General features: G+C 47.4%; 1 protein-coding gene across 16 annotated transcripts in view; it reads right to left on the minus strand.

Annotated features, from left to right (window-relative positions):
• Window positions 1-26,303, minus strand: part of cadpsa (Ca2+-dependent activator protein for secretion a) — a 173,731-nt gene that overhangs the window by 45,825 nt on the left and 101,603 nt on the right. For 9 of the 16 annotated variants that reach the window (XM_030375220.1, XM_030375228.1, XM_030375226.1 and 6 more), the window contains 3 exons: window positions 20,650-20,756; window positions 17,733-17,741; window positions 15,615-15,771 (listed from right to left, as the gene is read on the minus strand). In XM_030375220.1, the coding sequence (XP_030231080.1) occupies window positions 15,615-15,771; window positions 17,733-17,741; window positions 20,650-20,756 (273 nt within the window). The remainder of the gene's footprint in view (window positions 1-15,614; window positions 15,772-17,732; window positions 17,742-20,649; window positions 20,757-26,303) is intronic. The other 7 variants (XM_030375229.1, XM_030375223.1, XM_030375221.1 and 4 more) reach the window with 1 other exon arrangement.

The raw sequence follows: 26,303 nt of genomic DNA on the forward strand, positions 1-26,303 counted from the left end.
AGTTGCCACCGCTGAGTCGCTCATAAAGAGCTGCACACTTGGTGTGCATCACCTCCAGCTTTGACCAGTGAAGAAATTCATCTGTTCTGGCCAGCATGTTGTGCATAACACTCTCGTCTCTGGAGGACACCTCGACATCGTCAGCGTAACCCTGAACAGGGTTTGGGGATCTGATATCATGGTGCACACTGACAGAGCCACTTGAGCCACTGGTTAATGGCAAGGATGAAGTTCATCGCACTCCAGGGGCAGCCTGTTTCAATCCCAACCTGGAGCGGAATGGGCTCTGTGAGTTGGTGTTCACAGATCACCTGGAGAAAAAGATCCCTTATATACATTCGTTATGATGTCTACAAAGGGCTGAGGTAGATGGATCTCCTCCAGTGCATTCAGCATCATTTTGTGGGATAGTATTCCAAAGGTATCTCTAAAATGTAGGAATACAGCGTAAAGTTGACATGAATCATCAACCCCAAAGGCAGAACACATGCTTGTTCATACCATCTGTCTATGTAAGGTTTTTGTTTGGGTGAGAGGATGCCTGTGTCCACAAGCCATGGGAGGACGCGGCCAAGCAGACATTTCATGAAGATTTTGTAGCTGTGGGAAGGAGAGAGATGTCTCTCAATGTGGAGGGGTCGCTTGGAATGTTGTCTTTCTTAGGTATTCTATGGATGAGGGCCCCCTTCCATGATCCTGGAAGCTTTACATTAATCAAACAGGTGTTAGATAAATATGTTAGTATTTGGGTGGACTGGGGATTTCTGTCTTTGATGGTCTCATATGTCACCCCATCGTATCCACTGGCACTGTTATCTTCAAAAGTGAATTTGTGCAGTGGATGGATAATAATCTGGGATAACTGTCTCAATGCTTGTTGACCAAGGGGGCGGGGTCAGCGTTTTGGTCGGGGGTGATTGACATTTGGCCATAAAGTACGCTAAACGTATCATTGACAGTTGGCGGGGGGAGGGAAACATGCTAATATTTAGAATTATGTCAATAGCTTTGGACCTGCAGTGCTGCCACAGGTATGACAGTTTGTCTCTGCTTACTGTCCTTTGGCGTTTGTGGTTTTCGTCTGCTTCCCCTCTGCTGAGCGATGGTTGGATGTCTTTCACGTAGATCAACTGTTTCTCAAATCCAGGAAGTAATGGAAGCCGGTGTAAACTCTGTTGGATGTCGCTCAATGGAAACTTTTTTAGAATCCGTGTCGCGTATTTCAGGAGTGGTAATCCAAACTCTTCCCCCGTTGTCAATTCCTTTGCGGAATATTCCATTTTGGAAGAATACTCCGGTTAGGATTGATGCCACTTTACTCCACTTGGCTTGATCGCCGGAGCAGACAAAGTAAGCTCTTTCTTGGAGTAGTTTGGTATCCAATGATTTCCTGAATTGTCTTTTATGAGTCTCGAACATTGTCCATTCATGACCATTGAAGTTGGCGCATGTAGTTGTTAAAATCCACGGGGGGGTCTTCACCGTCCGACGGTGGTTGCAGGACGGGGTCATGGGTTTGCTTCAGTTGTTTGTAGATGCGGCCACTGGCCAGGGCTTGTTTGAAGGCGATCCGTAGCACTGTGACTAGGCAAATGTTAGGTACTAATGTCTAAAGCATATCTTTCTCTGCTGCATTAACTCATTGGCTGCCAATGACGTCTATAGACGTCAATTTAAATACAACCGTTGACTGCCAATGACGTCTATAGACGTCAATTAAGTTTTTCAACGGGGCGGGCTGGGGAGCGATCTGGAGCACCTTGTCACAAAAAATCAGGCTTGTAAACAGAGAATGTACTACTGAACTGAGCCGCCAGGTGGGCGGGGGCGCTGTGCCAAATTGGATCAGAGATGCGGAAACAGTAGCCTAATGGGTTAAGTAAGTGAGCATGGCGAAACGTAAGCGAAATTTCCGACAGCTAACACTCAAACAGAGTATGCGTCTCAGTGTTGCGGTTGGTTGCGATAAAGCCTCTGACGAAACACCCGGGCCAAGTAGACAGAGCAGGCCTACACGGCGTATTTCAGAAGACACCTCCGAATCATCAGGTGATGAATTCAGCGAACCCGACCCGGATTCGTCAGATGAGTGGTTGCCGTCAACCGGGAACAGCAGAGCCTCATCCCCGGACACGTCTCCAGGAAGACGTGAGGGAGGTAAGAGTTAACTTTTCCCCTTCTCTCCTCCTTCAGTCCGTCACATGAACGCAATTTAGTCCCAGTAGTTTGTTACTGTAGCTAATATGTGTTGCCAGTAGCCTACTGATACAATGTTGCAATTTACAGATCGTGCGTCCAGCAGAGCTCGCACTCCCACTCGCCCTCCCCCTCCCACTGCTCCTAATCCTGTTGGCAAAGCGAAGAAAGGTAAAAAAATGTATTCTTCACATCATACCACAGCAATAAAAATAGATGTTTTTATTGTAGGCTATTTGTGTATTTTTCTATAATTTACAGGTCGTGCATCCAGCAGAGCTCCGACTCCTATTGGCAAAGGGAAGAAGAAAGGTAAAAAAAAATATTCTTCACATCACACCGCAGCAATAAAAATAGATGTTTTATGGTAATTTTATATATTTCTATAATTTACTGTGGATCAGACCAACCTATACGCAAGTCAATATTTTGAAGCACACCCTGACAATCTGCCATATAGCAGAGGACATGCATGGAAACCAGTGTCAGTCCCAGAATTGAAAACTTTCTTTGGACTCAAGTTTTCTCACCGGTTACATCAAAAAGCCTAGCCTTGAAATGTACTGGAGTGTTGATGAGGTAGATGCCACGCCCCATTTCGGCAAGACTATGCCAAGGAACAGATTTCAGATAATATGGAGGTTCCTTCATTTCAACAATAATGCATCACAGGATGCATCTGACAAAATGTACAAAGTTCGCCCAGTGTTGGATTACATTGTGGAAAAGTTCAAGGAGATGTATCAACCAGGCCAAAACATTTGCATTGATGAGGGTATGATGCAGTGGCGGGGGCGCCTGTCTTTCAGGGTGTATAACCCACAAAAGCCTGTGAAGTATGGAATCAAATCCTACATACTATGTGACTCTGCCACAGGGTACTGCTTCAATATGCGTCCTTATGTTGGGGAAGCTAGTACTCTGCCAGAGATAGTGTTCTCTCTCCTTGATCGTCTACCAGGTCATGGTTATACATTGTTCATGGATAACTTCTACAATTCTGTAGCACTGTGTGAACATTTACTGGGAGTGCAAACCAACGTCTGTGGAACACTGAGGAAACATAGGGGGGAACCTCAGATCATCAGCGAGATGACAAAGACTGACTTGGGGGTGGGGGAAAAAGTTGTGCGGCACAATGAGAGGGTGATGGTGGTAGCATGGCAGGACAAACGGTTGGTGAGGATGGTGACTACCTGCCACCAAGATAGCATGCAGTGGGTTGAAGTGTGGAGGAGGGGAAACAGAGACAAGGTTGCTCAGCTCAAGCCAGAGTGTGTTGTTGCATACAATGCATCCATGAATGGGGTAGACAAGTTGGACCAAAATATTGCATACTATCCCTTCATCCGAAGATCGCTGAACTGGTCAAAGAAGTTTGTAGCCTATCTCTTCCAACTATGCATGTTTAACGCCTATGTCCTCTACCGAGCCAGAAACCCAGGGGAGTGTAAAACCCTCTTGGAGTTCATTCGCGGGGTAGTGAAGTCCTGGACAGTAAAGCGACATGTGGGGGGGTGTGAGGAGGAGGAGGTGGAGGAGGAGGAAGTGGCAGGTGTGGGGGCTGAGGGGTCTTGGGACTTGGAGGAAGGCCGACGTACTCCGAGAGCACCATATAACACTGACCCAGAGAGCAGGCTAGACGGAGGGCTAAGCAGACACAAACTCAGACACCTGATGCCCACCAGCAAGAAGGGGAGACCAGCAAGGAGGTGTAGGATCTGTGCTCGCAGGGGTCTGCGCAGCGAGACAAAAATGTGGTGTCAGTCCTGTCGTGTCCCCTTGCACGCAGGGGAGTCTTTCACAGCTTACCACACTGAGCTGAACTATTTAGTGTAGGGGTGGACACACACACACACACACACACACACACACACACACACACACACACACACACACACACACACACACACACACACACACACACACACACACACATACACACACACAGGATTCGATCTAGCAGCGACAACATACAGAATATTTTGTATATATTGTATATATTGTATATATTGGTTATATATTTGCAAATAAATTATTATTGTCCTGTCAAAATACCTTTCTCAATGTTGTTTTTGCTGTTTTATGGAGGGAAACCACTTTTCAGGTTTTGAAGGGGTCACTAAAGCAAAAAAAGTTTATTTTCACAAAAAGCTTGTTTTCTCCATTTTTGGTCAAAAACAGGTGTTTTTGGTGAAACCAACGTATGTTCTACTGCCGATAACTAAAGAACGGAAAAAGGTAGAAACAAACGGTTTGTTCCTGATGAAAGAAGAGACTCTACTCTGTCTTTTGGTGGTTTCAGTGTTTTACATAGTCATAGAACTCACTGTTCCGTGGGTCTTTGGAAATCAGTCAAAATGCTATAAAACGCTTGGCAGTATGGGGCTCTCTGCACTGAAAATGGCTGGCAGCCAATGAGTTAACAATGGCAGTTACAAGGGGCGAGATGTTATATTTTGTATGTTTGTTGGTGCGGCACACCGGCGTGCTGCTTACCGGCGTGACGCGTGACGAATGCGCACACACACACACACACACAGACACAGATTTAAATTATTTTATTTGGATCTACAAGCAAAACAAAGTTGTTGTTTTTTTTTTTTTTAAAACATTAATTAGAAGGTTTCAATCTGAAAACTAACCAGACACTGAATGTGCAAAATGCTTAAGCATGCAGAGGAGTAGAGATGAAATGATGATGGTTTAGCTGAGGTTAAAGCATGGCATATGACAATATGGCTGTGGGGGGACGTGTGACGTCTGGCCTGCAGGGGGAGTATGGGCAGGTTGGGAGCGCACCGGATTGGGGGGGTTGGACCTAAGTGCGAGCAGGTGTCAGCACTCAGGCCAATCAGGGAGTGTTTGTATTTATGTGCCTGCTTTGTGGTTAATAGGGGAACCCTTTGGTCCCTATCGAAATTCGTTGTGGGGGGAAAAAGCATAGTGTTAAGGCGGAGGTTAGTTCGAGCCTCATGCATCCCTTGATTCTTGGGTTGGATTGGGCTGGGTTTCCACAGGCTGTTAGGGGGACTATGGGGGTGCGGGCACGACCGGTAGGGACATGTAAGTCGTGTGCTGTGTTCGTGGCGTTGTTTCATGTCATATCGCGGACGGGAATCCCGAAAGAGATTCTCACTGACCAGGGCACCAATTTCATGAGCCCAGGAGGGTCAGAGACGCCTGGCAATGGCATTCAGGGATAGACAACACAACGTCTTTTCCAGATGTGGAGGCTGCCTATGGTCGCTGAGACTGAGCAGAATTTTAGAACTCTTTTCGCATCAGCCTTTTGCAGTCCACCTATCTGCAAACCTCGGAGCACAAGTTTGTGTACATGCCCCAGACTTCCGAACACAAGTATGATTTATTGGCAGTTATATCCTAGAGCTGTGATACATTCTTCCAATGGCTGGTATTTCATGAACTTGGATGTGAAGCAAGTATCCATATACAGATCAAACGCACAGCCTATTTCAAAGATGGTAACTGATTTTCTGGCTTGGTTAATGAAAACAATGTCTGGGGTGTTTGGGATGTTACACAGTATGTTGTTATCAGTACAATTATGATCAAACCAGTTCAATTTCACAGTGCTGTGCTTATACATGTGTGTTGTTCTGTCCTGTACTTGTCTGAGTTCTTGTGAGACCAAGTCCACCAGACGGTCATGTCTGGCGATGTACAGTCCTTTGTAGAAGCTACAGCCGTTTAGGATATGAGTCATTGTCTCTTTATTGTCTGGGGTGGGATGTAGGATGCAGTGTGGGTTGTGTTGTGACGGATACCAGATTGCCAGGTTGTATTTTGTTGGCAATACCTGTAAGCGCGCCTTAATGCAAAAGATAAAGACGTCCTCTTCAATGGTCGTGTTTGAGAGGATAGGGTAGGACACAGAGTGGTTTGCAAAGGGTAGCAGTGCCAGTTTGCCCTGCAGGCTTTAGCTAGTCCAATGCTGTGCACTCTCTTCTACTTTCATTCATAGCATTGTGGCTCTCACTGTTTTGATTGACAGCTCGTGTTGCCCATCTTCCTGTTCAAAGGTCGTGCATACATTAATGAGTTCAGTGCAACAGGTGTACCATCGGGCCCCGCCCACTTCAGATTTATTCCTGAGCGGTGGCACAGGTCATTGAGATCCATCCATTCTGACCGCACAACAAAGCCTGCAGTTCTGATGTCCAGTTTTCCATTATCTTTTATTTAGAATCCGAGGAATTGCCGCTCATTCTTCTTCGCAGGTGGGATTTTGCGTCGCTGCATATGCAGGAGGAGTGATTCACGGGCCATTTCCCGGACTGTCACATCATTGCACTTGAGCATCTTGAGGAGGTGGTTGGTTCTGGTGGCGGTGTAGACCCACTCAATGTTTGGGACTCCGAGACCTCCATCTCCGCGGGCTTGGAAGATGATGTCACGGGTCGAGTGGGTGTTTAAGCCAAGCCATTTCCTCACCAGGCTCACCGTCTTGTTTGTCATCTCTGTGAGGACGTTCTGAGGTATATGGATGTTTGCAAACAGGTGTTGGATTTTTGAAAGAGCGACTTCTCTGATTGCCTGGAGTTTCATTAGAATCGGGAGGGGGGATGAATCGATGAGGTCGAGTCTGACAGTGTAGTCATTAGTCAGCTCTTTGACCTGTTCTTCCCAGTCGCCAGCGACATTGAATTTATGGCCTAGATATGGGTATGTTTCATGCCTTGAGTAGACGCGGTTTGGGTTATGCATTTTTGTGAAGGACGGGGGTCTGTCAGATTTGGCTTGATACCACCGATTTCCACCGCTCCTCCTCTCATAGATCGCAGCACATTTGGTGTGTTTTACCTCCAATCTTGACCACTGTATGAACTCCTCAGTGCGGTGGAGCATTGAGTGCATTACGCTCTCGTCCCGTGATGAGATCTCTACATCATCAGCATATCCCTGCACTGGATGAGGTGACCTGACTCCTTCAGGTGCGCACTGGCGCATCCACTTGATCCAGTGATTGATTGCTAGGATGAAAATCACCACACTCCAGGGGCATCCTGTTTTAATACCAACATCCAGCTGAATGGGATCAGTTAGGGTGTCACCACAAATGACTTGGATGTAAGATCCTTCATAGACATCCATCGCGACATCAATATACACTTGTGGAAGCTGTATTTCCCTAAGTGCATAAATCATGACGCTGTGAGGCAATGACCCGAAGGCGGGTGACGCATGCTCACACACACACACACACACACACACACAATCACTCGCACGCACACACACCGCACGTGAAGACAAATGAAGCGACACATAGACGGAAGCGCGCACACACACACACACCCACAGATGCACGCACACACACCGTACGTCAAGACAAAGGCAGCGACACACTCGCCGAGCTAAGACGTTATGTTTTTAAACATAACGGCTCCGCCATCGACACACGCGCAGGTAAGTATGAGGGGCCGCCTGGGACAGAATTCATACTTGGTCTTACACACACTATTATAATCTTGCATATACACCAGTATACTCAAAGACACACTATTATACTTCCTTTACATGTATGCATGAGAGTGTATAGTGGGGAGAAGACGACAGCCTTCACGCGGCCTCCCCTGTGAGTAACAAGAGATGGTGCAAGACCAACTTGTGAAACGAATGTCACCAACCAAACAAAGAGCTGGCAGGCCAAGGAACGGAGGAGCGCCCCACTCAGGACGCACGGTCATCCCGACCGTCGAAAACCGTGGTCTTCCAGTGCTCCAACTCAACGTCGAGGGCCTCACCACCGCCAAACTCGAAATCGTACGTCACCTGGCTGATTCCAATGGGGCAGCGGTTGTACTCCTGCAGGAGACACACTGCACTAACAATAACATCCTCAAGATGCCAGGTTTCCATCTCGCTGGGTCCATTCACAGCAAGCAGCACAGAGTGGCAACCTTCGTGAGGACTGAACTAACCTGGTCAGCCACTAGCCAATCCCCAGCAGGCTCCAACATCGAGTGGCTGGTTACTAAAATCCAGGAAACTTCAGTCATCAACGTATATAAGCCCCCACCATCAGAGCTGTCTGCTACGTCACTCCCATCCATAACTGCCCCCGCCATCTACGCAGGTGACTTCAACTGTCAACACACAGATTGGGGTTACAACTACACAACATCAAACGGATTGGCGCTGAGTGAATAAGCCTCCAACACCGATGCCCTGCTACTGTACGACCCCAAGGAGCCGCCAAGCTTCTTCTCTGTACGCTGGAACACCTCTACCAACCCGGACCTGGCCTTCGGTGTGCCGGAGCAATGACCCGAAACCGGAGAGACGCGTCCTAGACAGGTTTCCCCGCTCACACCACCGACCGTCCATCAATAAAGTCCCATCACTGGTGCAACCGTTACCAGGGAAACCTGTCAAAAGATGGAACTTTCGAAAGGCCAACTGGGAGTCATTCGCTCAGGAGACAGAAAGAAGGATGGCTAGTCTGCCAGAACCTGATGCAGCCAACCTGGACGCCGCCTATGAAGCCTACTGTAAGGTCCTCCTAGGAGCAGCAAAAAAGACCATCCCACGCGGCTACAACAGGAACTACATCCCTGGCTGGGACGAGGAGTGCAGCCGCCTCCTGAGCGCCCACCAGAGGGCTAGCTCCAGGGAAGATGTGGATGCGACTGCAGAAGCACTGCTCTAGAGACTGGACACCACACGCAGAGACAGATGGACTGAAGTTGTTGAGTCAATTGACTTTACCCACTCTAGTCGGAAGGCGTGGCAAACCATCAACCAGCTAACAGGCAGATGCACAAAGCCCCCAAGCTGCTCAGTCACAGCAGATGCCATCGCGTCCGCGCTCCTGAAGAACGGTCCCTTCCCAGACGCAGACAAAGATGTTGCCCGTCTGATAATGCAGGAGGTGACTTCCCTCTCCAGGGTGGCCAGTGCAGATTCCAACCTCTCAGGAGAATTCACAGCAGACGAACTCAGTAAGGCCATGAGCAAACTCAAGCCAGGCAAAGCTCCAGGACGTGACAACATCCACCCAGAGTTTGTTATGCACCAGAGCACAATAACATCCAGCCGGCTCTGTGCATTCTTCTCATCCTGCTACCAGAGATGCAAGCTGCCCAAGACCTGGCGCCGTGCTTCTGTAATCGCCCTGCCAAAGCCACACAAACCTGCGGAAGACCCCAAGGCATACCGACCCATATCGCTGCTCTGTGTTCCATTTAAAATCCTGGAAAGAATGATCCACTGCCGCATTGAGCCAGTGATTGACCCACAGCTTCCACAGGAACAGGCCGGTTTCCATCGCGGTAGGTCCACAGTGGACCAGGTTACACTTCTGTCTCAAGACATCGAGGACAGCTTCCAGGATAATGAGAAAGCTGGGGTAGTGTACCTGGACTTGACCGCCGTCTGGCACCGCGGACTTCACCTGAAGCTGCTGAGGAAATTCATCTTGTAGACGCTGTCCAACCGCCGGTTTGTCCTACAGACCAGCGATGGCCAGCGCAGCAGGCTAAGAAGACTACGGAACGGTGTCCCACAGGGCTCGGTCCTTTCTCCGATGCTGTTTAATATTTACATCTATGATCTACCAGATACAGCATCCAGAAAGTACGGCTACGCAGACGATCTCGCAATCATGCTGAGAAGACCCACATGGAAGGCACTGGAAGACTGTCTCAACCAAGACATGGACATCCTAGTAGCCTACCTACGAAAGTGGCGCCTGCAACTCAGCACCGGCAAGACTGTTACAGCAGCATACCATCTCTGCAACAGAGACGCCAAGAGGGAACTGGAGGTATACACTGACCACAAGCGCCTGGAGTCCCAGCAAGCCCCTAAATACCTTGGTGTGCGTCTGGACCGGACACTGACCTTCAAACAACATCTCGAAGATGTCCAGGCAAAGACAATATCAAGGGTCGCGCTGATCCGTCGCCTCGCTGGCACAACCTGGGGAGCCATTGCCAAGACACTACGGGTATCCACCCAAGCCCTGGTCTTTTCAGCAGCGGAGTACTGTGCCCCAGTATGGAGCAGAAGTCCACACGCAAAAAAGGTGGATGTGGCTATCAACAACGCCCTCCGGATCATCACTGGATGCCTGAAGTCTACCCCTATCGTCCTGCTGCCAGTCCTTGCAGGAATCGCACCGGCTGGCCTACGACGAGAGGCTGCCACTCTCGCCCTGGCAAGGAAAGCACGGAAGCATGACTGGCACATCCTCCATAACACCACAGAGACAGCAGCTCCTCTGAGCAGACTCAAGTCCCGCCACCCTTACAACAAGGCGGCACAAGAGTTGCTCCGTTCCACCACTGAGGACCTGTCAAAAGATGGATGGCTGGCAGCAGCTTGGAAGCAGGAGTGGGAGAGGGCTGGGCCAACCCAAATCCACCACTACATCTTGGATCCAGGAGATGGAGCCACAGGAGACGATCTTCCACGCCGGCAATGGACTCTGCTGAACCGTCTACGTCAGAGTTCTTCAACAGGGGGTCCTCGACCCCTAGGGGGTCCGCGGATGTACTGCAGGGGGGTCGCGAAAGTTTTTGTTGATTAGACATTTTTTTTATATTCCCCCCCCTAATTGTTTCCACAAATCGAAATGTCTTTAACTACACATTAACATGAATCCAACACATTAGCCGCGTTTACATGGACACTTTTGATCCGATGGAGAGAGCTTTTCTCTGCCTGCTCCTTCAATTAAGAAGAAGGATAGTTTAATATGAAACACAATTTTACACAATATATAAGTAGGGGGTCCCCGCTCCATCTCTCCGTCAGTTTGGGGGTCCATGGCCGGGAAAAGGTTGAAGACCCCTGGTCTACGTACTGGGGTCGGTCGGTTCAAATCGACCGACTGTGAGAGAGTATAGAGTATGTGAGAGAGAATAGTAGTGTATGTGAGAGAATAGTAGTGTATGTGAGAGAGTATAGTAGTGTAAGTAAGTAAGTAAGTAAGCTTTATTTGTACAGCGCCTTTCACAGACCAGGGTCACAAAGCGCTTCACAGTTAAAACAAAAACAATAACAATACACAGTTAAGAAGTACATACAAATTTAAGTTTAAAAGGCCAAGACAACTAGGTGACAAACATAGCAGCCCCAATACAGCTAAGCAAAAGCATGAGCAAACAAATAGGTCTTTAGTTGCTTTTTGAAGGAGTCAACAGACTCCATCGAACGCAGAGAGAGCGGAAGATCGTTCCAGAGCCTGGGAGCAACAGCCTGGAAGGATCTGTCTCCTCTGGTCCGGAAACGAGTGTGTGGCAACGTCAACAGATTCTGATCCACAGACCTCAGAGCCCGAGTTGGGGTGTAAGGCTGGATCAGATCACTGATGTAAGGCGGAGCCTGGCCATGCAAAGCTCTGAACGTTAAAACCAAAATTTTAAAATTGATCCTGGACGAAACTGGCAGCCAATGAAGTGTGTGAGAGAGCATATACAGTAGTTGGGTAAGTGAGAGAGTATAGTAGTATATGTGAGAGAGTATAGTAGTGTATGTGAGAGAGCGTAGTTGTTTATGCAAGAGAATATAGTAGTGTGTGTGAGAGAGTCTAGTTGTTTATGCAAGAGAGTATAGTAGTGTGTGAGAGAGGGAATAGTAGTGTATGTAAGAGAGTATAGTAGTGTGTGACAGTATAGATTTTATGCAAGAGACTATAGTAGTATGTGTGAGAGAGTATAGTAGTGTGTGTGAGAGTTTGAATGAAACGGAAGAGAGTTTGAATGATACGGAAGGGATTTTGATTCCTCAGTTCCTGATTGGCTGACAGAAGAGGCGGTAGCTTCTGGCGCCTCCATGTCGTGGTTCAATTGTAATGACCACAAATTCACTTCCGTTGCAATCAAACTCTCTCAAACACAATACTATTCTCTCTCACACACACTACTATATTATCTTGCATACACAACTATACTCTCTCACATACACTACTATACTCTCTCACATACGCTACCATTATCTCTCACATACACTCCTATACCAGTGTTGAGGGTAATGCTTTACAGTAACGATATTACTTTTTTGGGTAACGAAGTAAAGTAACGCATTACATTTAAAATATCGGTAACACAACTTTGCTAGACTATAGTAACGCGCTTTCCTGCGTTACACAAGCTGTGTTTGCCTGCGTGTAAAGTTCTGATCTGTTGTGGTGGGTGCATCCGTGCTGCCTGTGTGTCTGCAGCTCCTGCTTTCCGCGGCACGTTGCCATAGCGATCGATTTGAGTGACGTAGCTGCTTGTGCGAAGGAGTGTTCAAGTGTTGGTGCGCAGAAGCAGGTGACACAGAAAGACAGGCTGGTTGCAGGGTTCATTGTAGAAGACATTCTTCCCCTGCCGACTATTGATTCGCCCCAAATTTAGAAAAAAATAGATAAATTACCCGCGACTCGCCAGCCAACATCCGACAGGAAAACATTTTCCCATTACCTTAACAAGTGTTTTATACCGACATGGAATCGAAGCTCAAAATAATTTCAGTCCTCCCTGAATCATGTGTCCACCACCGCGGACAATTGGTTCGCCAACAACAAGAGTTACTTAGGAATGACGGTGCACTGGATAAACAGCATTACTTTAAAACTTGAGAAGGCTGCTCTTGCCTGCAAGAGGGTGAGAGGAAGACACACTTACGATGTCATAGCTTGCGAAAAAGATCAGGTTCATTCAGCCTTTGGACCACATAAAGCAACAGCATGTGTCACCGCCGCGTAAGTGCATTTCTGTTTTAATTGTGTGGGATAAAGTGACCTTTTTATATTTTTCATTGACCACTTCATTTTTGTTCTCATGTTTGCCAAAACGGGAAAGTAAAGTAATAAGTAGTGAAGCTACTTTTCAAATGCAACTGCAAATGTAAAGTCATCTCATTACAATTGATATATATATATATATATATATATATATATATATATATATATATATATATATACATATGAATGCTATGCATATATAGAGAAATATATATATATATATATATATATATATATATATCGAGATATATATATATATATATATATATATACATACATATGAATGCTATGCATATATAGAGAAATATATCGATATATATATATATATATATATATATATATATATATATATATATATATATAAAAACATGATTAACACTAGGACTGTACCTAGGGGTGCTTGGAACTGACAGGCGTCAGTTTTCTGTTTCTAATGGTTCCCAACTGGTAAAAAGGCAGCCCTGACGAAGACCACAGGAGACAAAATGGAGGCCAGTGTGTGCTAATGTGATGCCTCGCAGCTCCGCGCAGTCTGTCTGTTTTTCACTCTCTCTCTCCCCCTCTTTGTTTTTGTGTCCTCCCTTTTCGCAACCCCTCCAGTGCGTGTATTTGTTTATTTGTGTGTGTGTGTGTTCATGTTGTTTGTGTGTGTACATGTTGTTTGTGTGTGTGTACATGTTGTTTGTGTGTATTTGTGTGTGTGTGTGTGTGTGTGTGTGTGTGGGCACACACACACACACACTTGTGTCCCAGTGCGCTTTGCGTCAGAGCGGGAAACAGTCAAGGTCGATGATACACAGTAGGTGCCATGTTTTTCTGCTTCCCGGTTTGCCACTCTGCCAATTAGCCACTTGAGCGGCTGCTGTCCACTTGGATGTGTGTGTCCAGGAGTGTCGACGGGGGCTCCGCCGCTCTGCCAGCCCTATGCTTTAGACCTCATTATCTCTTCGCAGGGCGCTGCACGTCGACGCCTGGGTGGCGCTAGGGCTATTTACAGACACGTACGCCAGCGCTACGGGGCTGCACCGCCGATGACCTTCCATTGCTACGTCTACTGGGCTGTGTGTGAAGCCTGTGATTTTTCTTCCTCGGATGGCTCAGAGAAAGGCCTGCGTGTGTGTACTATCTACTGGGGCTGTATGTGATGCTGGGGCGGCAGTAGCTTTGGTGTTAGAGCGGGTTGAGTGGTAACTGGTAGGTTGGTAGCTCGATCTCCGCCTCCTCGAGTGTCAAGGTATCCCTGAGCAAGAAGCCTCACCCTGACTGCTCCCGACGAGCTGGTTGTCGCCCTGCGTGGTTGACTCCGCCGTCGGTGTGTGAATTAATAATAATAATTTATTAGTAAGTCGCTTTGGATAAAAGCGTCCCCAAAACCCCCTTTTTGTAAAATGTAAAATGAAGCGTGTGAGGTTTCCTCCAGCAGACGGCTCAGAGAGAGGCGTGTGTGTGTATTATCAACTGGGCTGTATGTGAAGCCTGTGACATTCCTTCTCAGAGGGCAGCGTCTCAGAGAGAGCCTTGCGTGTGTGTTCTTGGTGTTTGGATCACAGTAGAAACAACAAACACCATTAGCTATCATGAGGTCCATTTTGTTCCTGCTTGCAAAAAGTAATAATTATGAGCAATTGTTACTATGTTATTTATTTCCGTGGAAGCTTGGTCCAAACACACTCCCACTGTTCATCTATAAAAAGGGTTGAGTAATAAACCCACAGCAAACACCCATCCCTCCAATACAAACATTACCAACACCATTTCCTGAGTCCATCCCAGCTCATCATAGCTGTTGTATCTATGTGCGATGCTATGTGTCCAATTAGCCGTCTCCTCGCTCCACAATTGACAGGTCCAAATAAATCATAATGGCGGACCAATTTACCGGCGCTAACGCGGTGGCATAACGAGCGGCGCAGTGTGCGTGTGGAGTGCTGAATGAGCGGTGGCCGTTCGTGTTCTCCTTGACTCCCGGCTGATAAGATGGAGAGGAGGAAGCTCCCCGGGGACAATTAGCAGCACGTTGGGGCGGCTGCAGTGTATCAGTGGCAGGATGCCCCCCCGCCCCCCATCCCCCACCCCCAGCCCCGGGTCAGAGCACGCCAGTTCATTAGAGAGGTCGCCAGCTTGCGGCAACGAAAAAAAAAACGAGCGTTCAAGTGTCCTCTATTGTCTTGTCGGGTGTACCTCAGGCCCTCGGAAAACACAACACATGGGCGAGCGCTCCGGAGATAAAACGTTATTCACTCGAAACAACACAAAGGACGAGACCTTCAGGCTGATTCCCCGGTTGTGTGCGAGTGTGTATCTGTGCATGTGTGTGCGTGTGTGTCTGTGCGTGTCGGTGAGTGTGCATGTCTGTGAGTGCGAGTCTGTGTGTGTCTGAGAATGTCTGGGTGCGTGTGCGTGAGTGTGTGTGCGTGTCTTAGTGTGTCTGTGTTTTTGTATGTGTGTCTGTGCGTGTCTGCGTGCATGTGTGTGAGTGTCAGTGTGTGTGTGCATGTGTGTGCTTGTCTGTACGTGTCTGTGCCTGTGTGTGTGCGTGTGTGCGTGCGAGTGTCGCTGTTTTGCCCGCTCTGAGACGCACATCGGCTCAGTGCTTCACACGTTTCCACCCCGGTGACAGACGCTGCTTCAGAGCCCGTTAGGAGTAGCATGCTCCTCTACTCACAGTCGGTCCTCAGGAAGTCATTGAGCAGCTGGAAGAGCGGGAAACTGTCCCAGCTGTCGGGCGGCTGGACCTCAAGAGCCTCGTCCATGTCCACCGAGTACAGAGACAGGAAGGTCTCGGCGTGCTCCACCATCAGGTCCGACCACCACGCGAACGCCTGGGGATCAGAGAGGGGGCGCAGGCCGGGGGGACAGAGAGGAGGAACAGCAGAGACCAGAGCACGGCAGAGGGAGCAGGTCAAACCAGGGTTTAAGATGAAGAGGAAAACCTAAGGATACCTAAGGAAATTAGTTTTCCGATTTCTCTTTGGAAAGGTGTTTCAGGAGAAGGGAAGAGGAGGTGACTCCACTGATCTGAACTGCAGCTCTTTACAATATCCCGTATCTTCATCATCCTCCTAGTAATAAACTAAAACAATGTTTTTGAATCTCTCAAAATTCTTTGATAGCGCTCCTCAAGGGGGCACAGAGTTGAAGCACAGAGAAACACTGCACTCTGTTGTGCCAAATCGCACACATTCTCCCCCCTAGCCCCCCTTCTGCCGTCTGTCATCGCAGAGAGGGAGCGGAGCACAGCCTCTCGAAGGGCTGCATCAGGAAGCGCCCTAAGCGGCCCCCCGGCTCCTCTCGCCCCTTGATGGAGGAGCGCCGGGCCGTGGCGGCGGCTAATCGCGGCGGCAGCTAACTGCGGCCCGCTATAGCCTTGGCAGATGCAGTGGAGTGACTCTGGGGACGAGGCCCCCATGCAGGGCGTTCCCATGCAGCTCCGGCCGGTGGCCACAGGGAGGGGGTCTCCATGGGGTTGGGCTCATTCACACCAAGCTGTCGCAGCCCCACAACGTGAATGGAGCAACCCCATGGGCCTGGGGCGGGAGTGGGGTGGTGAGTCTCAGGGAAGGGGAGGTGGGGGATGGTGGGGGGATGCTCATGCACTTAAGGCATAAAGGATGTGCCATGGGGGCTCTTGGTGGTCTGCTGGGTATGATGTAGTGGGGCGCCAAACACGATAAGCCAGACCAAAATGTTGTTATCCTAGAGTCAGATCAGCCTTGTTCTTGAGAGGAACTGTGTGAATCCACTTCATTCTATCAGAACCTAAAGCTAATCAGAGGGCTTGGTTAAACTCTGTGTTTCAAGGTAACTTTAGGGATTGGGTCTGCCCAATCCGATCGCTGACATCCCGTATGACAACTGAATAAGAAGTCTTTGGCCGGATATACGTTTGAATTCGCTAATTATATAAAGAATTTCCTGGTAACATTAGATTCACAACAAAAGTAGATGTGTCTTTTTAATTTTTCATTGAAAATATTCCGATTTTGTGGTGCTGTTGTGGTATTGTCATCAAACGCCATAGACTCAAGTCGGTAAGCAGGCGAGCCACGGAGCGCTGCATCCTGCAGTATTACATCTGCAGGACGCAGTGTCAAACAGATAATTTAAAAACAACACGCCGGAAGATTGGATTTGAGGTTTTGTTTTGTACTTCATGCAACAGTATATCCTTGTTATACCTTTTAACTGATCACAACTGTCGCGTTGAGGTGTAACTCATTCAAATTAAACCCAGGCTCGGTATTTGACAGTGGTGGGTCCAACGCGTGGGAGGCCAGACTAGAGCTCACGTAGCATGAGGGTGTTCACTTGAAGCCAGTGTGAAGGCTGCACCACACCCTCACTGCTGTTGATGTTGTTCTCCCAGTGATGGTTTGAGGGGTGATAGGGGAACCTCCCTCAAGCATACAGGTGGAGGAGCAGCTCCTACATGCCCTGATGGATGTGAGCTCCACCAGGTGGTGTATAAGGAATGGTGAGGGGGGAGGGGGGTACGTAACGTGAAGGTTAATGAGCCATGAAGCAGAGATTGCCAAAGTGCTTGTTAGGTGATTGCCTCATCACCAGAAGGCAATGCTGTTGATAGCTCGGAAGCTAACAAACATTTCCACAAGCACTTCCATAGCAACAGGGCCACAAGTTGGAAGGGATTCAGGGGCCATTCTTGACATGGGGAGGAATGGACAGTGATAAACATGTCGTTATCTTCGTGCACAGGGTTTGGGGGGGGGGGGGGGGGATATAAGCCATGTGCTACTGGGAAATCACGTAAAGAATCACATACCTCTTTACCCTGTAAAGAACATCCCCGGTAAAACAAAATCAGTATAATACAGCAGAGTAAGAAAATAATCAAGTGGCTTCATTCATTCATCCACAATGTAACGCTTATGAACACTGAAGAGATAGAAAGTATGACATCAAAAACAATGGTTTCCATGGTGCAATTCAGCTATTTAGTTTAATTTCGGTCCTGCAAAAGGAAAGTCCTGCTTCCCACGTCTGCCGGTACTGTGGCTACATCCTGACCATGGGCTCCTACTAAGACACCAGGGGCCGTATTCACAAAGGATCTTAGGGCTAAAAGTAGGTCCTAACTGGCGAATTTAGGAGTAACTCCTAAAAATAATGGGCGTGTCACTCTTAAATTTAGGTCTCCTAACTTTTTTCACTAAGGGCGATTCACAAAGTATTTTAGGCCTAAAAGTAGCACCTAAGTCTAGGAGAGCTTAAAAGTCCTCAAGAGGACTCCTAACTCAGTAAGACCTATTCACAAAGAATCGTAAAATGGCTTGCGAGACTAAATGTTTTGGAGACAATGGAAGACGAGTCATGTGAGTTAATGAAGAGATATAGGCTAAATCGTGAGGGTATTAAACTTGTTGTGGAGTTAGTGCGGGATGCAATAACATCCCAGACTAACAGGAATAATCAGATTAGTCCCAAAATAAAATGTTTGGCAAAACTACGTTATTTAGCAACAGGGAAAATGCAACTTTGCAATGCCAACGACTTAGGAATATCGCAACCATCAGTCGGCCGTGCCATAAACCAAGCTATCAACGTGCTCTCTAGACCACATATCATCAAACAGTTTATCCGGTTTCCTTTGGACAGTCAACAATTACACAGGATCACAGCCAACTTCATGGCAAGGGCAGGTATGCCCGGTGTGGTCGATGCTATTGGCGGGATGCCCATAAAAATAATTGCGCCATCAAAAGATGAGGACGTGTTCGTCAATAGGAAGAAAGTACATTCCATCAACACGCAGGTTGTTTTTGATGCAAATTTTAACATAGCCTACTGGATGTTGTTGCAAAGTGGCCTGGAGCTACCCATGATTCGCGCATTTTAATGAAGACGGTCTGAGGCAGCTTTTTGAGAGACACCATGTACCAGTTGGGTGTCACTTGCTGGGTGACAGTGGCTATCTCTGCAAGACGTGGCTCTTGACATCCTACCTCAATCCACAACCGGGAGCACAGTTAAAGTATAACATGTTAGTGATTACGCAGATTACGCTTAGTCCTATGTGTAAAACACATCGTATTGCCTCTTTGACGGCTTTTATTTGTTGAATCCATATTTATTATTGTTTACTGTTTTCCTCCATATATGTCAGCACACAAACATACACAAAATGTTGTGGAGAGAGGATTGGGCAGATGAAACGTCAGTTTCAAGTCCTCCAGGGCGAAATACGCCTCACCCCAGAGAGGGCAAGCACAGTCATCACTGTATGTGCCATTTTACACAACCTCTGCAAGCGGAGGGACATTCCACAGCCAGACGATGATGATGATGATGACGACGATGAAGAGGATGATGACCACGATGATGATAATGATGATGATGGCAATCAACATGACAATGAATTTGGCCGTGTGGAACCGAGTGGACTGGCATTTAGGGATCACTTTGTGAATACACATTTTAGGTAAACACCTTGGCACAAATCAGTCAACACACATTTGTGTAGTCCATAACATTTATTTTCTTTCAATTTTTCAATTTTACGTATTTTTATTGTTTGCTTTCTCTCTCTCTCTCTTGAACGTGCAGGCTACAACGTAATTATCGTGGTCTGCACAAACTTGTCATCATGCTTGTATTCTGCTAACTGCACTAAAACTACTTAATAGGAATTAATTTCCAGCCTAGGCTATTTCCTTGTTTTTCTGTGATTTAGTGGGCTCGTCTGAACAACCAATCACCGCACTGACCGCTTTTAAACTCGTGCACGAGAATCGACGTGATGCATAGTAACGGCGCATCACTCTTAGTTCACTCTTAGTGATTCATCCTTACTAAGAGTAGGTCTCAGCGGCTTTGTGAAAAACTTTTAAGAAAAAACTCCTACGTAAAATGTTTTAGCGCGAGTTAGGAGCACTCCTAGCGGTAGGATAAAATGCTTTGTGAATACGGCCCCAGGTCTGTGATTCAGCATTGCACCTCAGCATCCACCCTATAAGTGCCGCCTCCTCCTCCGTCTATAACGGGGGGTCCGTGAGGGCACTGGGATTCAGCTCCTGGGGGGGGGAGGACTAGGAGGAGGTGTTGCGGGAGGAAAGCCATTGTTTGTTTCATGTTGTCACCGGATGCTCTGATACAGAGCAGTAGTGGTGACTCGAGTCGTGAGTGAAAGGAAGCGGAGGAAACCTCCTGAGCAGAAAGGGGAGGGGTGTTTAGGAGTCCTACCCTTTTCAATCATTTACATTACATCTACTGACAGTTGTGAGTGACAATTTTAGGGGAATGGATGAGGTTATTAGGGACATATATTACCAGTTTATTTTCTTATTTTCTTTGACTACAGTTAATTGAATGGCAGAGACAACGTTGCTTCACAGACAACGTTGTTTTAATGCATAATATGCTTACTGATAAATGTTTTTTGATGTGATAGAATGTGTGTGTGTATGTGTGTGTATGTGTGTGTGTGTGTGTGTGTGTGTGTGTTTGTATTTCAGGCTGTGTGTGTGTGTGTGTGTGTGTGTGTGTGTGTGTGTGTGTGTGTGTGTGTGTGTGTGTGTGTGTGTGTGTGTGTGTGTGTGTGTTTGTTTGTCTGTGTATGGGTGTGGGTGTGTGTGTCAGTGTCTGTGTGTGTGCGTGTGTGTGTGTGTATGTGTGTGTGTGTGTGCGTGTGTGCATGTGTGTGTGTGTCTTTACATGTGTACATGTGTGTGTGTTGTACTGACCTCAGCATGGTGCTCCTCGTTTTGTTGCAGCACTTCGATCACCAGCTCCGCCAGACGGATCGTGTCTTCTAGCTTTTTGGCGGGAGTGACTAAGCGCCCTACATTCTCTGGGGCATAAAGGTCAAAGGTCAATAAAGCATCCATCTCACAGATATGTCGCTCGATGAAATCAAGAGATTTTAACGTGAACCAATGCATGTTACCTAGGTTCCTAAAACTGGAGCACATTATTGTTATGTAGATTTGAGGTTGGAGGCTGCCGCCTTAGAGACACTCTTCACAGAGATGTCCTCATAGGAGGCCACAGGCTCGCTATGGACCTGCCGTGTCTCTTTACCGGGGCCGGGTAGTAGACTTACCTTCACAAGGTCAGTCCAATACCTTGCCCGGGACCATTGTTGCCAGATTAGGCCAGATTGGGTGCGAAATCTGGCCCAATCTGGCAACACCGCCCATGACGTCAGAGCAGCAGACACTGAAGAGACGCTAGTCTGTCCTAGGAACACAGTTGTGTGAACAGGGTCTCTGGTTCATAGAGAAGCAGTCGCCCGGTCAGATGAAGAGAGCTTATAAGAAGAGGGACGTGCTGCACACATATCATGCGGTAATGTAGTGATGATGTTCTCCACACCTCCCCGGCTGCTCCCCACAGGGGTCCACACCGATCACATGGATATGTATTCTACTCACAACTCCACGGTGCAGAGCCATGTTGACTTTGTCCCCAACGCACAGCCCAATGCACTTAGAATCATCCAGTTCAAAGTCAATCTCCAATAAATACAAATATGTAAACTAAGAAAATAAGAATTTGGAAGTCAATAAGTTCAGAACACTGAATAATAATAACTATTTTCAGGCATTCTACCAGATTGGATCAAATAAAGAGGTCATTATCGATGTTTGATAAAAAAATAAGAAGAACACACAAACAGCCATTCAGCCAGGTAGACAGACAGACAGACAGACAGACAAACAAAAAATCATTCAGCCAGGTAGACAGACAGACAGACAGACAGACAGACAGACAGACAGACAGACAGACAGACAGACAGACAGACAGACAGACAGACAGACAGACAGACAGACAGACAGACAGAGAAGAGAAACAAACAAGTCATTCCGATAGTTAGACAGACATGCACAGGTTGAATTCTAGCTTTGCGTATATATTTAAATTGGAGGATTTGCTAGCAAGCAACGCCAGCGAGTCTATTCTCAAATGAAAACATTACTGATGAACAAGGGAACCTCATTGCTGAGATGACATTTAAAGTGATAATTAATTAGCTCAGTATTGTTAATACCCTGCGCTGCACAGCGGGACTGAGTGGGTTTGTACCTGTTATCTACCATGTCACCACAAGAGAAGAGGGAAGAATATGGATCTACTGTGTTAGCACTTTTCTGCAGTGTGACTTACGATACACACACCTTGCGCCACACCGCGTGCATGCAGATGCACAAAACAGGGACTGAGGTACAGACAGCGCAAGACTCCCAACCACACACATCAACAAACGGCACAGACGATTATTTGCACAAAGAACCCCACAATGCACTCTATGTTTCCTCCAACCGCTCACACAAAACAGAAGCCTTAGTGCATGTAGTACACACACAAACACACACACTCACACATCGACACGCACTCATCTATGCAGATATGGGTATTAAAAGAGCAGGGGGGGGGGGGAGCTGAATGGTCCAGGAGCCGCTCAGTGTGGAGCGCTCTCAGCAGCAGAGCACTTGCGGCCCAGCGGAGCCCGACTCTGAATAGAGGCTGAGGCTGAGCCTCACACCGCCGGCAGGGCCATCCTCGCAATTACTTACAGGCTGGCAGCTCCCAGAGAAAAGCTCTTGGTTAGGGTTGAAAGACAAGAGGGGGAGGGCCCCTGAAATAAGAAAAACTAGTATGGATGCCCACAGGGACCTCTTTGCGCTTCTTTGCTGAATCAGATGAATCAGTTATTAGAACTGCTTGGGATGGTGATGGCGAGAATTTATCAGGTGATTTTTATATTTGTAATCTATAATGTATCGTAATGCAAATGTTAGAATGGGTGTTGAGTTCGCCTCTTAGTGCTTGCTGCAAGTTCACTTTAGTCTATCACTGAAATGGGCAGCCATTGTTGTGACGTCAACTCGGAGGCACGGGTTGCTCTCCTTCCGCACAAAGTTCCGAGGGAAATCTCTGACCTTACAGAGGGCCCTATATTGCATCCAGGTTAATAGAGTGGTGAAGTCACGCCCCTTCCGGTAGAGCCCATGGGACCTATGAGATCGAAAAATATGAATGGGTTTCAATGGAGAGAAAGTAATTATCTTCTGGTCCCAGTCTTTATATGCCCCGGATTACACAGACGTTGTTTGTGGATTTAAATTTTGTTTTTTCAACAGTTCAAAAGTTTGACCGTTTATTGTGCATTTGTTCAGTTAAAGATCCCATGCCATTCTATTTTATGATGCTTTAATATAGGTATTAGTGGGCCACAAACACAGTATTCAAAGACGTCCCCGAAATTCAGCCGTGGTGCAGAGTTACAGTCACTCCGAAACAGTCGCACATTGAGCTTCCCCCAAACGCGCTGTTTCGGTGGGCGTGTCAAGGCAGGTCAAGGAGGGGGCTGGGGGTGTGGCCCTGAGCAGCTTGTAGCCACTACCATGCGCTCTGTATACGGTGGGCGTGTCAAGGCAGGTCAAGGAGGGGGGTGGGGGTGTGGCCCTGAGCAGCTTGTAGCCACTGACAGTACCATGCGCTCTGTTTACGGTGGATGTATCGCAATGGCTCTTAGAAACCCATATTATACATAGATATCTATATCATATAATATATAATATATATTATCACGGCCATAAGCTGTGTGAGCCTCCAGACGATAGGTTATTATGAATCTCAAACGACCGCGTCTACTTCAGATTGATGTGGAAGTGGAAGAACCAGATTCGTCGGAGAACCCGACGAAGTCCTTTGTGATTCATTATATCGTCTGGACGCGGACACAGCTTTTGGCCGTGATAATATGTATTATTTGATATAGATATCTATGTATTATATGATATCATTTAGATATAGAGCAGAGCTCCAGGACTGTAACGCAAGTGTTGTACACTTCCTTGTTATTTGGATAACCGTTCTGCTGTTGGTGTGATGGCGCATAACACGTCGGACTCTCGTCTCTGGTATTTCTAAAACGAGACTCGTAGTGGGGGTTATCTCAGCCATGGTTGAGAATGAATTGGGGGAAAGGAACTTTGGCTTTGACTCCCTGAAGTAGGCTACATGAACCACGACATGGAGGAGAAAGGGATTGTTGGCCGCGAATGTATCCCGCTTGAGCCCTGCTTCCCGCCGCCTCGGCAGCGGTCAGCGCTAATCACCGCCTCGGCAGCGGTCAGCGCTAATCACCGCATCCTGAAGCCGAGGCGGTGGTCCATCGGCAGCGAGGCTCCGGCGGGAGACGACCGCGGTCAACAATCCCTTTCTCCTCCATGTCGTGGTTCATGACTTCAGGGAGTCAAAGCCAAAGTTCCTTTCCCCCAATTCATTCTCAACCATGGCTGAGATAACCCCCACTACGGGTCTAGTTGTAGAAATACCATAGATGAGAGTCCGACGTGTTATGCGCCATCACACCAACAGCAGAACGGTTATCCAAATAACAAGGAAGTGTACAACACTTGCGTTACAGTCCTGGAGCTCTATATCTAAATAATATCATATAATACATAGATATCTATATCAAATAATACATATTATCACGGCCAAAAGCTGTGTGCACGTCCAGACGATATAATGAATCACAAAGGACTTCGTCGGGTTCTCCGACTTCTCTGGTTCTTCCACTTCCACATCAATCTGTAGTAGACAGAACCCTGCGCTGCCTGCTGCCTGCTGCCGGCGCGAGGCACCACCGCCCGGCTGCCCGCTGCCGGGCGGTGGTGCTTCGCGGCGGTGGTGCCTCGCGGCAACCGGCGGCAGGCAGCATGTCGCAGTTCATGTAGTTCGATGTCGTTCTGCCATTGCATTCAAAATTCTGTAACTAGCCTGTTACTACGAACTAAGCAACTACCGTACACGTATTAGCATTTAGCACTAGCTCAATCACGACTCCTTCAGAATTCTTGTGGGTGGTTACGAACCAACCAAGTGGGCAGGGCCATGAATAATAATTTGACAACGCTACGTCACAGTGTCACCTTATCCAGATCGGCTCATTTCTTCTGCCTTTTTCCTTTCATTGCCTATTGCATTCAGCAGACAAACTGCATAGATTTCAAACTTACCACAGCTCACAAACTTATTCAGACCTATGTTATTTAACAAACAATAGGAAAAATGTGATTTTAATGGCATGGGAGAGAAAACACAATGAAAAAGACTACAAGTCTCGTATGTGACGTCAAATAATTACTTTCTCTCCATTGAAACCCATTCATATTTTTCGATCTCATTAGGTCCCATGGGCTCTACCGGAAGGGGCGTGACTTTGCCACTCTATTGACTTTCTACACTGACGCATGTGTCGTTGCTAGTTTGCAACTGCCGCAGAGCGTTCTTTTCCCTCCACCCCCACGCGTCAGTAAATTAGGGAATGATCTTGCGCCCCAAGGGGCGGCTCGGCGAAAGGAGGAGGTGTGTTCTGGCGCAAACATTCCCTGGTGCTATTTTGCAGTTTCAGAAAACAATTCCACCACAAACCAGGAAATACCTTGTTTAAAGTCAGTGGTGCGTTGTTCAGATGCTATTTTAAGGGCGCATGCATAATGTTGCTTATGGACCTCGCGCATTCACTTTGCTTCTCTCATCTACCCAGCCACACATTCTTGGTAAATTATTTGGGAAAGAACAGCTGATACAGAGGTAATAAGTTGTATTTTTAAATCAATGCATCTGCAAAAAACCATACAGCAAACACATATTTTCTTGACACAGACATCGTGTACAAGCCCATAACTTTGTTAGGAACACATGCATGTTAGGAACACAAGTCAATAACAATAATGATAATACGCCGTTATAATACTATAACGGCGTTACTAACAGCGTTCTTTTTCAGTAACGGAGTAATCTAATTAATTACTTTTCTCATCGTTGCAACGCCGTTATCGTTACTGATAATGTAAAGTGGCGCGTTACTACAATTTGGTTGAATGAAGCGTGTGGTGTCATATTACACACAAGCTGCGTGGAGAGAGCAGGGGCGTGGGGATGATGACACCGTTGCAAACGCGATGATGATTGGCTGGGTGGGCGGATGCCCTGCTCACGCTGTCTCACTGCATGCTCTGACTACAGCTCAAGACAGCGACAATGGCGACGAGCCAGGGAAATCAAACGTAGCGTTCTCTAACTGGAAGTACCGGCACTACTTCTCACTCATGGAAATTAAAGGCAAGAATGTGTTTGTATCATGCACGCTATGCCCAGGGAAAAAAACTTTATCCACGTCTGTATCAAGTAACTCAAATCTAATAAAGCACCTTACATCAACCCATGCGAATATGACACTTACCCGGGGATTCCACCGGACGCGTTACGGCAACGTTACGGCTGCGGCACGTCTTGGCCGCGACTTTGCCCTGCTTGCATTTCCACCGGGCGCGTTACCCTACATGCCCACTACCTCCGTCAGTCAACGGACGTGGGAAGG

Source organism: Gadus morhua, chromosome 13 (genome assembly GCF_902167405.1).
Source record: "Gadus morhua chromosome 13, gadMor3.0, whole genome shotgun sequence".
Lineage (NCBI taxonomy): Eukaryota > Metazoa > Chordata > Actinopteri > Gadiformes > Gadidae > Gadus > Gadus morhua.